At 45.7% G+C, this 16695-nt stretch overlaps 1 protein-coding gene across 1 annotated transcript; it reads left to right on the top strand.

Moving 5' to 3' along the window:
* Positions 1 to 319: 319 nt before the first annotated feature.
* Positions 320 to 10801, top strand: LOC311149721 (alpha-1,3-mannosyl-glycoprotein 4-beta-N-acetylglucosaminyltransferase C-like; the record flags this gene model as incomplete). The annotated part of the gene is made up of 5 exons (XM_084186931.1): positions 320 to 415; positions 958 to 1078; positions 9358 to 9612; positions 9726 to 10226; positions 10401 to 10801. The coding sequence occupies 5 exons, from the start codon at positions 320 to 322 to the stop codon at positions 10799 to 10801; spliced, it is 1374 nt and encodes a 457-aa protein (XP_084043057.1).
* Between the last annotated feature and the right edge of the window lie 5894 nt (positions 10802 to 16695).

Here is a 16695-nt window from a genome sequence, read left to right as displayed (position 1 = left end):
CCTGTGTTCTTACTGCCTGTCTCCTTACTGCCTGTCTCCTTACTGCCTGTCTCCTTACTGCCTGTCTCCTTACTGCCTGTCTCCTTACTGCCTGTCTCCTTACTGCCTGTCTCTTTACTGCCTGTGTTCTTACTGCCTGTCTCTTTACTCCCTGTCTCTTTACTCCCTGTCTCTTTACTGCCTGTCTCCTTACTGCCTTTCTGTCGACTGCCAGTCTTTCTCTCGCCTACCTGTCTCTCTCCTACCTGTCTGTAAACACCTACTGAATAATTGACTGATGTGCTGACTGAGTAACAAAGGAGCCTGTGTGGTAGGGGCGATGCGGTGGTCCTGTAAGCGGAGTGTCACCATGGCAGCAGTGTTCCTCCTCCTCACCATCCTTTACCTCATGCTCCCGCTGGAGTTCAGGAGCACCGTGAGTACACACACACACCTAACACACACACACACACACACACCTAACACACACACACTCTCACACACTCTCTCACACACACACTCTCACACTCACACACACACTCTCACACTCACATGTTTGCAGTGGCAGTCATTTGCAAAGACACTGTAAACATTGAGGGTCAGGTTGAAATGGATTGAATCAGTGTCTGCTGCTGGGCGTGTTTGTGTCTGTGTTCAGACTAGGGCTGGGGGATAATAGTATTATAAAAAAAACTGTGTTTGTATAGCACAGTTAATACAGAGACCTTAACTCAAGGTTCTGTATATATAATAATACAACTAGTTTATGGCAGGGCAAGCTGAGTTGACTTAGTGATGGCTCAAAGCCAAGACCTACAGGGAAACCAGGCTGAATGCTGCTGAACCTGACTGCCCTGTCACACATGGTCTTAGCTAACACCCACTACAGAAAGGAATTGTGTTGCTATTCTGGCTGCTCCGTGCATTATGTCTCTTTCACATTTAACTCAGAAACTCTCGTGTGTGTGTGTGTTTCAGGGGGAGCAGGTGTGGCAGGGCCGGACTGTCTCCAGCAGTGCATTGTGGGTAGACAAGGGAGGGTACCTGCCACTGAACGTCTCCTATCAACTACTGGCAGGAACACCTCCAACTAAACAGAGTAAATACACACACACACACACACACCTCCAACTAAACAGAGTAAATACACACACACACACACACACACACACACACACACACACACCTCCAACTAAACAGAGTAAATACACACACACACACACCTCCAACTAAACAGAGTAAATACACACACACACACCTCCAACTAAACAGAGTAAATACACACACACACACACACACACCTCCAACTAAACAGAGTAAATACACACACACACACACACACCTCCAACTAAACAGAGTAAATACACACACACACACACACACACACACACACACACACACCTCCAACTAAACAGAGTAAATACACACACACACACCTCCAACTAAACAGAGTAAATACACACACACACACCTCCAACTAAACAGAGTAAATACACACACACACACACACACACACACACACACCTCCAACTAAACAGAGTAAATACACACACACACACACACACACACCTCCAACTAAACAGAGTAAATACACACACCTCCAACTAAACAGAGTAAATACACACACACACACACACACACACCTCCAACTAAACAGAGTAAATACACACACACACACACACACACCTCCAACTAAACAGAGTAAACACACACACACACACACACACACCTCCAACTAAACAGAGTAAATACACACACACACACACCTCCAACTAAACAGAGTAAATACACACACACACACACACCCAACTAAACAGAGTAAATACACACACACACACACACCTCCAACTAAACAGAGTAAATACACACACACACACACCTCCAACTAAACAGAGTAAATACACACACACACACCTCCAACTAAACAGAGTAAATACACACACACACACACCTCCAACTAAACAGAGTAAATACACACACACACACACACACACACCTCCAACTAAACAGAGTAAATACACACACACACACACCTCCAACTAAACAGAGTAAATACACACACACACACACCTCCAACTAAACAGAGTAAATACACACACACACACCTCCAACTAAACAGAGTAAATACACACACACACACACACACCTCCAACTAAACAGAGTAAATACACACACACACACACACACACCTCCAACTAAACAGAGTAAATACACACACACACACCTCCAACTAAACAGAGTAAATACACACACACACACCTCCAACTAAACAGAGTAAATACACACACACACACACACACACCTCCAACTAAACAGAGTAAATACACACACACACACACACACACACACACACACCTCCAACTAAACAGAGTAAATACACACACACACACACCTCCAACTAAACAGAGTAAATACACACACACACACACACACACACACCTCCAACTAAACAGAGTAAATACACACACACACACACACACACACACCTCCAACTAAACAGAGTAAATACACACACACACACACACACACACACCTCCAACTAAACAGAGTAAATACACACACACACACACACACACCTCCAACTAAACAGAGTAAATACACACACACACACACACACACACACACACACCTCCAACTAAACAGAGTAAATACACACACACACACACCAACTAAACAGAGTAAATACACACACACACACACACCTCCAACTAAACAGAGTAAATACACACACAGACACACACACACCTCCAACTAAACAGAGTAAATACACACACACACCCAACTAAACACACACACACACACACACCTCCAACTAAACAGAGTAAATACACACACACACACACACCCAACTAAACAGAGTAAACACACACACACACACACACACACACACACACACCCCTCCAACTAAACAGAGTAAACACACACACACACTGTTCGGATTTTCCGTTATTTAGCCCTCCAAAAAGGCTCACCAGGAAGCACACAATGTCATGACTCGTGTTTTGTCCTTAATTTTATTTTAAATCAAATGACCATAGGTCATAAACCTGAATTACAACAAACAAATAATGACAATATATTATTCAAATATATAATGTAAATATTATTCAAATAATATAATATAATAATAATGTAAATAATGAAAATCAAATAAGCCTACAACACCATCAAAAATGTGGTAAATCTGGCTTAAAACAACATTGACTACATCACCCAGAATGCCTAGCGCCAGAGGAGCATGCGCACAGCGACTCCGCCGTTGCCACGGACGCTGCCACAGGACACAGAACCCATGCCACCACATGCCTCGTACAAAGGACCCACATACGCACAAACGCAACACAACGCGGCGCTCCACCATGGATCACCGAACCAAACCACCGCTATCACCACCGCCACCAGAAACCAGCAGAGTGCTCCGAACAATCAGCACAACGCAAATGGCTGATAATGATAGCCTAATGCTATACAGCATCTGGGTCGCTGAGCTACAGGTTACTCTCGGCCAACTAACACCGACACAGTGAGGTAAACGTTCAGTGCTCAAACATATAAGTGACTTAAACATTAATGCTAGACTGTGAGTAGTTCGCAGTTACATACCAACGGGCTGTGTGCTCCTGATGATTGTCTGCCGTGAAATGATTACCAGGTGCCATAATTTAAGTCTCTAGTGAAGCTGCGCATGCGCACATAACGTAACATATCCGAGCATCTAAGAAACTTTGATTGAACACATCAGACCCATTTGCTTCTCTTTTATATATATATATATATTATTGTTTTTTTTCTCTTTTTTCTTTTCCTGAGTGAGCTAGAAGTCTCAACACACACACACACCTCCTACTGAACAGAGTAAACACACAGACACACACACACACACACACACACACACACACCTCCTACTGAACAGAGTTAGTGTATATTTAAAGTGATTTTTGAACAGTCTACCAGTCAACTCTACCAGACAGTCATCTCTGTACCATCTCTTCAGACAACCTCAGGCTGCACTAAGTAGTACACACACACCAGTGGAGGCTGGTGGGAGGAGCTATAGGAGGACGGGCTCATTGGAATGGAATCAATGGAACGGAGTCAAACATGCAATTTCCATATATTTGATGTTTGATATCGCTCCTCTAACACACACTAATGTAACGTTATGACTATAACTACTGTTCCCTGGAGGAGGGAAACGGGGTACAACATGACTATAACTACTGTTCCCTGGAGGAGGGAAACGGGGTACAACATGACTATAACTACTGTTCCCTGGAGGAGGGAAACGAGGTACAACATGACTATAACTACTGTTCCCTGGAGGAGGGAAACGGGGTACAACATGACTATAACTACTGTTCTCTGGAGGAGGGAAACGAGGTACAACATGACTATAACTACTGTTCCCTGGAGGAGGGAAACGGGGTACAACATGACTATAACTACTGTTCCCTGGAGGAGGGAAACGGGGTACAACATGACTATAACTACTGTTCCCTGGAGGAGGGAAACGGGGTACAACATGACTATAACTACTGTTCCCTGGAGGAGGGAAACGGGGTACAACATGACTATAACTACTGTTCCCTGGAGGAGGGAAACGGGGTACAACATGACTATAACTACTGTTCCCTGGAGGAGGGAAACGAGGTACAACATGACTATAACTACTGTTCCCTGGAGGAGGGAAACGGGGTACAACATGACTATAACTACTGTTCCCTGGAGGAGGGAAACGGGGTACAACATGACTATAACTACTGTTCCCTGGAGGAGGGAAACGGGGTACAACATGACTATAACTACTGTTCCCTGGAGGAGGGAAACGGGGTACAACATGACTATAACTACTGTTCCCTGGAGGAGGGAAACGGGGTACAACATGACTATAACTACTGTTCCCTGGAGGAGGGAAACGGGGTACAACATGACTATAACTACTGTTCCCTGGAGGAGGGAAACGAGGTACAACATGACTATAACTACTGTTCCCTGGAGGAGGGAAACGGGGTACAACATGACTATAACTACTGTTCCCTGGAGGAGGGAAACGAGGTACAACATGACTATAACTACTGTTCCCTGGAGGAGGGAAACGAGGTACAACATGACTATAACTACTGTTCCCTGGAGGAGGGAAACGAGGTACAACATGACTATAACTACTGTTCCCTGGAGGAGGGAAACGAGGTACAACATGACTATAACTACTGTTCCCTGGAGGAGGGAAACGAGGTACAACATGACTATAACTACTGTTCCCTGGAGGAGGGAAACGAGGTACAACATGACTATAACTACTGTTCCCTGGAGGAGGGAAACGGGGTACAACATGACTATAACTACTGTTCCCTGGAGGAGGGAAACGAGGTACAACATGACTATAACTACTGTCCCGTCTCTCTCGCTCTCTCTCTCTCCTCTCCTCTCTCTCTCTTTCTCTCTCTCGTACCTGACTGTCAGGCTTCTCTCTCTCTCAGAGCTGACTATCAGGCTGTTCTCTCAATTCAATTTAAGGGCTTTATTGGCATGGGAAACGTATGTTAACTTTGCCAAAGCAATTGAAATAAACAATAAATATTAACAGTAAACATTACACTCAGAAGTTTCAAAATAATAAAGACATTTCAAATTTCATATTATGTCTATATACAGTGTTGTAACGATGTGCAAATAGTTAAAGTACAAATGGGAAAATAAATAAACATAAATATGGGTTGTATTTACAATGGTGTTTGTTCTTCACTGGTTGCCATTTTCTTGAGGCAACAGGTCACCAATCTTGCTGCTGTGATGGCACACTGTGGTTTTTCACACAGTAGATAAGGGAGTTTATCAAAATTGGGTTTGTTTTTGAATTCTTTGTGGATCTCTGTAATCTGAGGGACATATGTGTCTCTTGGCAGGAGGTTAGGAAGTGCAGCTCAGTTTCCACCTCATTTTGTGGGCAGTGTGCACATAGCATGTCTTCTCTTGAGAGCCAGGTCTGCCTACAGCGGCCTTTCTCAATAGCAAGGCTATGCTCACCGAGTCTGTACATAGTCAAAGCGTTCCTTAATTTTGGGTCAGTCACAGTGGTCAGGTATTCTTCCACTGTGTACTCTCTGTTTAGGGACAAATAGCATTCTAGTTTGTGCTGTTTTTTTGTTAACTCTTTCCAATTTGTCAAGTAATTCTATTTTTTGTTTTCTCATGATTTGGTTGGGTCTAATTGTGTTGTTGTCCTGGGGCTCTGTGGGGTCTGTTTGTGTTTGTGAACAGAGCTCCAGGACCAGCTTGCTTAGGGGACTCTTCTCCAAGTTCATCTCTCTGTAGGTGATGGCTTTGTTATGGAAGGTTTGGGAATTTAACGTCTCTTTTCTGGATTTTGATCATTAGCGGGTATCAGCCTAATTCTGCTCTGCATGCATTATTTAGTGTTTTACGTTGTACACTAAGGACATTTTTGCAGAATTCTGCATGCAGAGTCTCAATTTGGTGTTTGTCCCAGTTTTGTGAATTCTTGGTTGGTGAGCGGACCCCAGACCTCACAACCATAAAGGGCAATGGGTTCTATAACTGATTCAAGTATTTTTAGCCAGATCCTAATTGGTATGTCGAATTTTATGTTCCTTTTGATGGCGTAGAAGGCCCTTCTTGCCTTGTCTCTCAGATCGTTCACAGCTTTGTGGAAGTTACCTGTGGCGCTGATGTTTAGGCCGAGGTATGTATAGTTTTTTGTGTGCTCTAGGGCAACGGTGTCTAGATGGAATTTGTATTTGTGGTCCTGGCAACTGGACCTTTTTTGGAACACCATTATTTTTGTCTTACTGAGATTTACTGTCAGGGCCCAGGTCTGACAGAATCTGTGCAGAAGATCTAGGTGCTGCTGTAGGCCCTCCTTGGTTGGTGACCGAAGCACCAGATCATCAGCAAACAGTAGACATTTCACTTCAGAGGCCGGGTGCTGCAGACTGTTCTAGTGCCCTCACCAATTCGTTGATATATATATATGTTGAAGAGGGTGGGGCTTAAACTGCATCCCTGTCTCACCCCACGGTCCTGTGGAAAGAAATGAGTGTGTTTTTTGCCAATTTTAACCTCACACTTGTTGTTTGTGTACATGGATTTTATAATGTCGTATGTTTTTCCCCGAACCCCAACTTTTGTGGATTGGGGTGATCCATCCTTGGTTCCAAATATTGGGGAAGATGCCAGAGCTAAGGATGATGTTAAAGAGTTTAAGTATAGCCAATCGGAATTTGTGGTCTGTATATTTGATCATTTCATTGAGGATACCATCAACACCACAGGCCTTTTTGGGTTGGAGGGTTTGTATTTTGTCCTGTAGTTCATTCAATGTAATTGGAGAATCCAGTGGGTTCTGGTAGTCTTTAATAGTTGATTCTAAGATTTGTATTTGATCATGTATATGTTTTTGCTGTTTGTTCTTTGTTATAGGGCCAAAAAGATTGGAGAAGTGGTTTATCCATACATCTCTATTTTGGATAGATAGCTCTTTGTTGTTTGTTTAGTGTTTTCCAATTTTCCCAGAAGTGGTTAGTCTATGGATTCTTCAATTACTTTGAGCTGATTTCTGACGTGCTGTTCCTTCTTTTTCCGTAGTGTATTTCTGTATTGTTTTAGTGATTCACCATAGTGAAGGCGTAGGCTCAGGTTTTTTGGGTGTCTGTGTTTTTGGTTGGATAGGTTTCTCAATTTCTTTCTTAGGTTTTTGCATTCTTCATCAAACCATTTGTCACTGTTGTTACTTTTCGGTATTCTGTTAGAGATTTTTAGATTTGATAGGGAAGCTGAGAGGTCAAATATACTGTTTAGGTTTTCTACTGCCAAGTTTACACCTTCACTATTACAGTGGAACGTTTTGTCCAGGAAGTTGTCTAAAAGGGATTGAATTTGTTGTTGCCTAATTGTTTTTTTGGTAGGTTTCGACACTACTTTCCTTCCATCTATAGCATGTCTTAATATTATTCAGTTCCTTTGGCTTTGATGCCTCATGATTCAGTATTGCTCTGTTCAAGTAGACTGTGATTTTGCTGTGATCTGATAGGGGTGTCAGTGGGCTGATTGTGAACGCTCTGAGAGACTCTGGGTTGAGGTCAGTGATAAAGTAGTCTACAGTACTACTGCCAAGAGATGAGCTATAGGTGTACCTACCATAGGAGTCCCCTCGAAGCCTACCATTGACTATGTACATACCCAGAGTGCGACAGAGCTGTAGGAGTTGTGACCTGTTTTTGTTGGTTATGTTGTCGTAGTTGTGCCTAGGGGGGCATATGGGGGAGGGAATGCTGTCTCCTCTCTCTGTCTCCAGAATACCTAACCATCAGGCTGTTCTCTCTCTCTCTCTCCAGAATACCTAACCATCAGGCTGTTCTCTCTCTCTCTCTCCAGAGTACCTAACCATCAGGCTGTTCTCTCTCTCTCCAGAGTACCTAACCATCAGGCTGTTCTCTCTCTCTCTCCAGAGTACCTAACCATCAGGCTGTTCTCTCTCTCTCTCTCCAGAGTACCTAACCATCAGGCTGTTCTCTCTCTCTCCAGAGTACCTAACCATCAGGCTGTTCTCTCTCTCTCTCTCCAGAGTACCTAACCATCAGGCTGTTCTCTCTCTCTCCAGAGTACCTAACCATCAGGCTGTTCTCTCTCTCTCCAGAATACCTAACCATCAGGCTGTTCTCTCTCTCTCCAGAGTACCTGACCATCAGGCTGTTCTCTCTCTCTCTCCAGAGTACCTAACCATCAGGCTGTTCTCTCTCTCTCTCCAGAGTACCTAACCATCAGGCTGTTCTCTCTCTCTCTCTCCAGAGTACCTAACCATCAGGCTGTTCTCTCTCTCTCCAGAGTACCTAACCATCAGGCTGTTCTCTCTCTCTCTCTCCAGAATACCTAACCATCAGGCTGTTCTCTCTCTCTCCAGAGTACCTGACCATCAGGCTGTTCTCTCTCTCTCTCCAGAATACCTAACCATCAGGCTGTTCTCTCTCTCTCTCCAGAGTACCTAACCATCAGGCTGTTCTCTCTGTCTCCAGAGTACCTAACCATCAGGCTGTTCTCTCTCTCTCTCTCCAGAGTACCTAACCATCAGGCTGTTCTCTCTCTCTCCAGAGTACCTGACCATCAGGCTGTTCTCTCTCTCTCTCCAGAATACCTAACCATCAGGCTGTTCTCTCTCTCTCTCCAGAGTACCTAACCATCAGGCTGTTCTCTCTGTCTCCAGAGTACCTAACCATCAGGCTGTTCTCTCTCTCTCCAGAATACCTAACCATCAGGCTGTTCTCTCTCTCTCTCTCCAGAGTACCTAACCATCAGGCTGTTCTCTCTCTCTCTCTCCAGAGTACCTAACCATCAGGCTGTTCTCTCTCTCTCTCTCTCCAGAGTACCTGACCATTGGGCTGTGCTCCGTGAGTCGTCCTAAAGGCACCTATCTGATCTCCACCTTGTCCTCCATCTTCTCCCGCTCCTCCCCGGCAGAGCTGAGCTCCATGGTGGTGGTGGTACTGCTGGCAGACTTCGATGCCCAATGGAGAGAGACCACGCTGGGGGAGATTACAGCTACCTTCCCCTCCCAGCTGGAGGCAGAGCAGCTATTGGTGGTACATGCCCCCAAGCAGTACTACCCACCATTAACAGGTACAATAGCAGTACTACCCACTAGTAACAGGTCAGTTGGTTAGCTGGTCAGTCGGTTAGCTGGACAGTCGGTTAGTTGGTGAGATGGTTAACTAGTTGTTTCTATGTTTTAGGCCTGAAAAGGAACTATAATGACAACGCAGACCGTGTGACGTTTCGCTCCAAACAGAACGTTGACTATAGCTTCCTGCTTCAGTTCTGCGCTGGGCGGAGCCTGCTCTACCTGCAGCTGGAGGACGACGTCTCCTGCTCGCAGAACTTCCTGTCTGCCATCAGGGGGCGTGTCCAGCAACAGGAAGTGGTGGGCGGAGTACCCTGGGCCACGTTGGAGTTCTCAGCGCTGGGCTACATCGGGAAGCTGTACCACTCAGAACACCTCCCCCTCCTCTCACGCTTCCTCTTCCTGTTCTACCAGGAAATGCCCTGCGACTTCCTGTTCAGTCACTTCCGGGTGCTTTTGACACAGGGTGAGGCGATCCGCTTCACGCCCTCACTGTTTCAACACATGGGCTCATACTCCTCGTTCCTGGGGACATTCAACAAGCTGAAGGACGAAGACTTTGAGGCGGACCTCTACACCAACCCTCCTGCTGATGTCTATAGTGACATACCAGGTAGAAACACACACACACACAATGCAGTGTGGAAAGGCCCCATAAGGACCCTGTGGCGGCTCTGGTCTGGCTATATAAAGAGCATTTCACTGGAAGGTTGTATTTGGTGCCTGTGACAAATAACATTTGATTTGATTTGATATCTAACATGTATCTCTGTGTCTGTGTGTCTAGCCTATGAGGACCATGTGGCGGCCATGGCCTGGTCTCCCGGTACTGGAACATTCTTCTGGGGGCGGAGTCCCTTTTCAGGGAACCACCTAACCGTCGCCTTCAAACAGCCTGCTGTGGTTACCGGCATTATCGTGGTGACAGGGTCAGCAGAGGGTCGTGACCAGTTGGCATCTGCGACCGTGGAGCTGGGTCTCCACCCGGTAACTGAGAAGACTGGGTTGGGGATAACGTGCCAGGAGTTCTATAGCGTGGGGGATCTGCAGGGAGGGAAGATGAACATGACGGACATACACAAGAAGAGATCTGGCCACGCCTCTTCCTGTCTGAAGATAAGAGTTACAGCCAATCAGAATGACTGGGTTATCATCAGGAAGATCAGGATTACTACAGAGGTGGAATGAATACACTGAACACACACACACACACACACACACACACACACACACACACACTCTGAACAGACACACACACACACTGAACAGACACACACACACACACACTGAACACACACACACACGCACTCTGAACAGACACACACACACACTGAACACACACACACACTCTGAACAGACACACACACACACTGAACAGACACACACACACACACACTGAACACACACACACACACACACACTCTGAACAGACACACACACACACTGAACACACACACACACACACACACACACACACACACACACTCTGAACAGACACACACACACACTGAATATACACACACACACACTCTGAACACACACACACACACACACTCTGAACAGACACACACACACACACTGAATATACACACACACACACACACACACACTCTGAACAGACACACACACACACACACTCTGAACAGACACACACACACACACTGAATATACACACACACACACACACACACTCTGAACAGACACACACACACACACACACACACTCTGAACAGACACACACACACACACTGAATACACACACACACACACACACACACTCTGAACAGACACACACACACACACTGAATATACACACACACACACACACACACTCTGAACAGACACACACACACACACACACACACACACACACACTCTGAACAGACACACACACACACACTGAATACACACACACACACACACACACACACACACACACACACACAATGAACAGACACACACTGAATGTAGCTGAGGTGAACGCGTCCAGCCCCGTCTGCAACTTCAAAATCACTGTCACCTTGGGAACAGGGAATTTCGTCTTGGTCTAATGGTTAAGATATTGGTAATATCTAATGCTTGTGTTTCTAGCTCCAACAGTGAAGTAATATCTAATGCTTGTGTTTCTAGCTCCGACAGTGAAGTAATATCTAATGCTTGTGTTTCTAGCTCCGACAGTGAAATAATATCTAATGCTTGTGTTTCTAGCTCCGACAGTGAAGTAATATCTAATGCTTGTGTTTCTATCTCCGACAGTGAAGTAATACTCCAACAGCGCAGTAATACTCCAACAGCGCAGTAATACTCCAACAGTGCAGTAATACTCCCACAGTGCAGTAATACTCCAACAGTACAGTAATACTCCAACAGTGCAGTAATACTCCAACAGTGCAGTAATACTCCCACAGTGCAGTAATACTCCAACAGTGCAGTAATACTCCAACAGTGCAGTAATACTCCCACAGTGCAGTAATACTCCAACAGTGCAGTAATACTCCAACAGTGCAGTAATACTCCAACAGTACAGTAATACTCCAACAGTGCAGTAATACTCCAACAGTACAGTAATACTCCAACAGTGCAGTAATACTCCCACAGTGCAGTAATACTCCAACAGTACAGTAATACTCCCACAGTACAGTAATACTCCAACAGTACAGTAATACTCCAACAGTGCAGTAATACTCCCACAGTGCAGTAATACTCCAACAGTGCAGTAATACTCCAACAGTGCAGTAATACTCCAACAGTGCAGTAATACTCCAACGGTGCAGTAATACTCCAACGGTGCAGTAATACTCCAACAGTGCAGTAATACTCCAACAGTGCAGTAAAACTCCAACAGTGCAGTAATACTCCAACAGTGCAGTAATACTCCAACAGTACAGTAATACTCCAACAGTGCAGTAATACTCCAACAGTGCAGTAATACTCCCACAGTGCAGTAATACTCCCACAGTGCAGTAATACTCCAACAGTGCAGTAATACTCCAACAGTGCAGTAATACTCCAACAGTGCAGTAATACTCCAACAGTACAGTAATACTCCAACAGTACAGTAATACTCCAACGGTACAGTAATACTCCAACAGTGCAGTAATACTCCAACAGTGCAGTAATACTCCAACAGTGCAGTAATACTCCAACAGTGCAGTAATACTCCCACAGAGCAGTAATACTCCAACAGTGCAGTAATACTCCAACGGTGCAGTAATACTCCAACGGTGCAGTAATACTCCAACGGTGCAGTAATACTCCCACAGTGCAGTAATACTCCAACAGTGCAGTAATACTCCAACAGTGCAGTAATACTCCCACAGTGCAGTAATACTCCAACAGTACAGTAATACTCCCACAGTGCAGTAATACTCCAACAGTGCAGTAATACTCCAACAGTGCAGTAATACTCCCACAGTGCAGTAATACTCCAACAGTGCAGTAATACTCCAACAGTGCAGTAATACTCCAACAGTGCAGTAATACTCCAACAGTACAGTAATACTCCAACAGTGCAGTAATACTCCAACAGTGCAGTAATACTCCAACAGTGCAGTAATACTCCAACAGTGCAGTAATACTCCAACAGTGCAGTAATACTCCAACAGTGCAGTAATACTCCAACAGTACAGTAATACTCCAAGAGTGCAGTAATACTCCAAGAGTGCAGTAATACTCCAAGAGTGCAGTAATACTCCAAGAGTGCAGTAATACTCCAAGAGTGCAGTAATACTCCAAGAGTGCAGTAATACTCCAAGAGTGCAGTAATACTCCAAGAGTGCAGTAATACTCCCACAGTGCAGTAATACTCCCACAGTGCAGTAATACTCCAACAGTGCAGTAATACTCCAACAGTGTAGTAATACTCCAACATTGCAGTAATACTCCCACAGTGCAGTAATACTCCAACAGTGCAGTAATACTCCCACAGTGCAGTAATACTCCAACAGTGCAGTAATACTCCAACAGTGCAGTAATACTCCAACAGTGCAGTAATACTCCAACAGTGCAGTAATACTCCAACAGTGCAGTAATACTCCAACAGAGCAGTAATACTCCAACAGAGCAGTAATACTCCAACAGAGCAGTAATACTACCTAGAAAACTATACTAAACAATACGCACAAAAGGAAAAAAATATCTGAACGAGAAATGTCAGAGTCTGGAATATAAATATACAGTGCCTTCAGAAAGTACTGATGATGATGATGATGATGATGATGATGATGATGATGTTGGATCTACACATGACTCCAGAGTGCTCAGTGAGAGGTGCCTCAACATGCTGTTTGAGTGCAATGTTGTTGACAAGGGGTACCCCCAGAGGAGGTGGCTGCTGACCCCTTTCCCACCACCTCTTCCCGGCACTCAGCTCAATTGTAACCGGTGAGGCAATAGGTCAAACATTTGATTTACTGACCTACAGTATATAGTGGACCTTATCTCACTATAATTACAACCCCATCACTACAACAGTTGGACCAATATATTTAAACCGGCACATGGTGGAGCTCTTTTTCAACTTTGACATTATAACGTTTCTAATACTACTTTTATATTATTTAATTTCTCATCTTTTAATACTATTGTATACATTGTGAACATGCGGAGTGTTTGATGTATTAATGTGTGATTTGTTCCCATTACGTTCAGGGATCTCAAGACATCAGGGAAAATCATCTGGTATCTGTCTGTCTGTCTGCCTCAAGTCAAATTTGTATTTATTAAAATAAAATCTATGCAAATACATTCACTGTTTTCCTCAACCACAACCGTCCCTTACACACACACACACACACACACACACACACACAGAACACCTCTGGCAGAGGTGTTCTCTCTAGTGGCCACCTCTGGCCTGCTGGCAGGCCACCTCTGGCCTGCTGGCCCCCCTTCCTCTGCTGAAGCACAGTTCCCGCTCAGCCCAGTCAAAACTGTTCGCTGCTCTGGCACCCCAATGGTGGAACAAGCTCCTCACGACGCCAGGACAGCGGAGTCACTCACCACCTTCCAGAGACACTTGAAACCTCACCTCTTTAAGGAATACCTGGGATAGGATAAAGTAATCCTTCTACCCCCCCTTAACCCCCCCCACCCCCCCACCCAAAATAAATACATTGTAAAGTGGTGATCCCACTGGCTATCATAAGTTGAATGCACCCATTTGTAAGTCGCTCTGGATAAGAGCGTCTGCTAAATGACGTAAATGTAAATGTAAATGTCTGTTCTCTCTAGTGGCTGTTCTCTCTAGTGGCTGCTCTCTCTCTGGCAGAGGTCTTCTCTCTGGTGGCTGTTCTCTCATGTGGCTGCTCTCTCTCTGGCAGAGGTCTTCTCTCTGGTGGCTGTTCTCTCTAGTTGCTGCTCTCTCTCTGGCAGAGGTCTTCTCTCTGGTGACTGCTTTACATTTACATTTACGTCATTTAGATGACGCTCTTATCCAGAGCGACTTACAAATTAGTGCATTCACCCTATAGCCAGTGGGATAACCACTTTAATATATATAACCACTTAACCATTTTTTTTTTTTTTTTTTGGTGGGGTGGGGTAAGGGGTGGGGTTAGAAGGATTACTTTATCCTATCCCAGGTGTTCCTTAAAGAGGTGGGGTTTCAAATGTCTCCGGAAGGTGGTGAGTGACTCCGCTGTCCTGGCGTCGTGAGGGAGCTTGTTCCACCATTGGGGTGCCAGAGCAGCGAACAGTTTTGACTGGGCTGAGCGGGAACTGTGCTTCAGCAGAGGTAGGGGAGCCAGCAGGCCAGAGGTGGATGAACGCAATGCCCTCGTTTGGGTGTAGGGACTGATCAGAGCCTGAAGGTACGGATGTGCCGTTCCCCTCACAGCTCCGTAGGCAAGCACCATGGTCTTGTAGCAGATGCGAGCTTCAACTGGAAGCCAGTGTAGTGTGCGGAGGAGCGGGGTGACGTGAGAGAACTTGGGAAGGTTGAACACCAGACGGGCTGCGGCATTCTGGATGAGTTGTAGGGGTTTAATGGCACAGGCAGGGAGCCCAGCCAACAGCAAGTTGCAGTAATCCAGACGGGAGATGACAAGTGCCTGGATTAGGACCTGTGCCGCTTCCTGTGTAAGGCAGGGTCGTACTCTCCGAATGTTGTAGAGCATGAACCTACAGGATCGGGTCACCGCCTTGATGTTAGCAGAGAACGACAGGGTGTTGTCCAGGGTCACGCCAAGGCTCTTCGCACTCTGGGAGGAGGACACAACGGAGTTGTCAACCGTGATGGCGAGATCATGGAATGGGCAGTCCTTCCCCGGGAGGAAGAGCAGCTCCGTCTTGCCGAGGTTCAGCTTGAGGTGGTGATCCGTCATCCATACTGATATGTCTGCCAGACATGCAGAGATGCGATTCGCCACCTGGTTATCAGAAGGGGGAAAGGAGAAGATTAGTTGTGTGTCGTCTGCGTAGCAATGATAGGAGAGGCCATGTGAGGATATGACAGAGCCAAGTGACTTGGTGTATAGCGAGAATAGGAGAGGGCCTAGAACTGAGCCCTGGGGGACACCAGTGGTGAGAGCACGTGGTGCGGAGACAGCTTCTCGCCACGCCACTTGGTAGGAGCGACCGGTCAGGTAGGACGCGATCCAAGAGTGAGCCACGCCGGAGATGCCCAGCTCGGAGAGGGTGGAGAGGAGGATCTGATGGTTCACAGTATCAAAGGCAGCAGACAGGTCTAGAAGGACAAGAGCAGAGGAGAGAGAGTTAGCTTTAGCAGTGCGGAGAGCCTCCGTGACACAAAGAGCAGTCTCAGTTGAATGACCAGTCTTGAAACCTGACTGGTTTGAATCAAGAAGGTAATTCTGAGAGAGATAGCAAGAGAGTTGGCTAAAGACGGCACGCTCAATAGTTTTGGAGAGAAAAGAAAGAAGGGATACTGGTCTGTAGTTGTTGACATCAGAGGGATCGAGTGTTGTTTTTTTGAGAAGGGGTGCAACTCTCACTCTCTTGAAGACGGAAGGGACATAGCCAGCGGTCAAGGATGAGTTGATCAGCGAGGTGAGGTAAGGGAGAAGGTCACCGGAGATGGTCTGGAGAAGAGAGGAGGGGATAGGGTCAAGCGGGCAGGTTGT

This window comes from Coregonus lavaretus (assembly GCF_964263955.1).
Source record: "Coregonus lavaretus genome assembly, chromosome: 22".
Taxonomy (NCBI): Eukaryota; Metazoa; Chordata; class Actinopteri; order Salmoniformes; family Salmonidae; genus Coregonus; species Coregonus lavaretus.
Note: the sequence above shows the minus strand (reverse complement) of the source record. Positions and strands in the feature narration are given on the sequence as shown.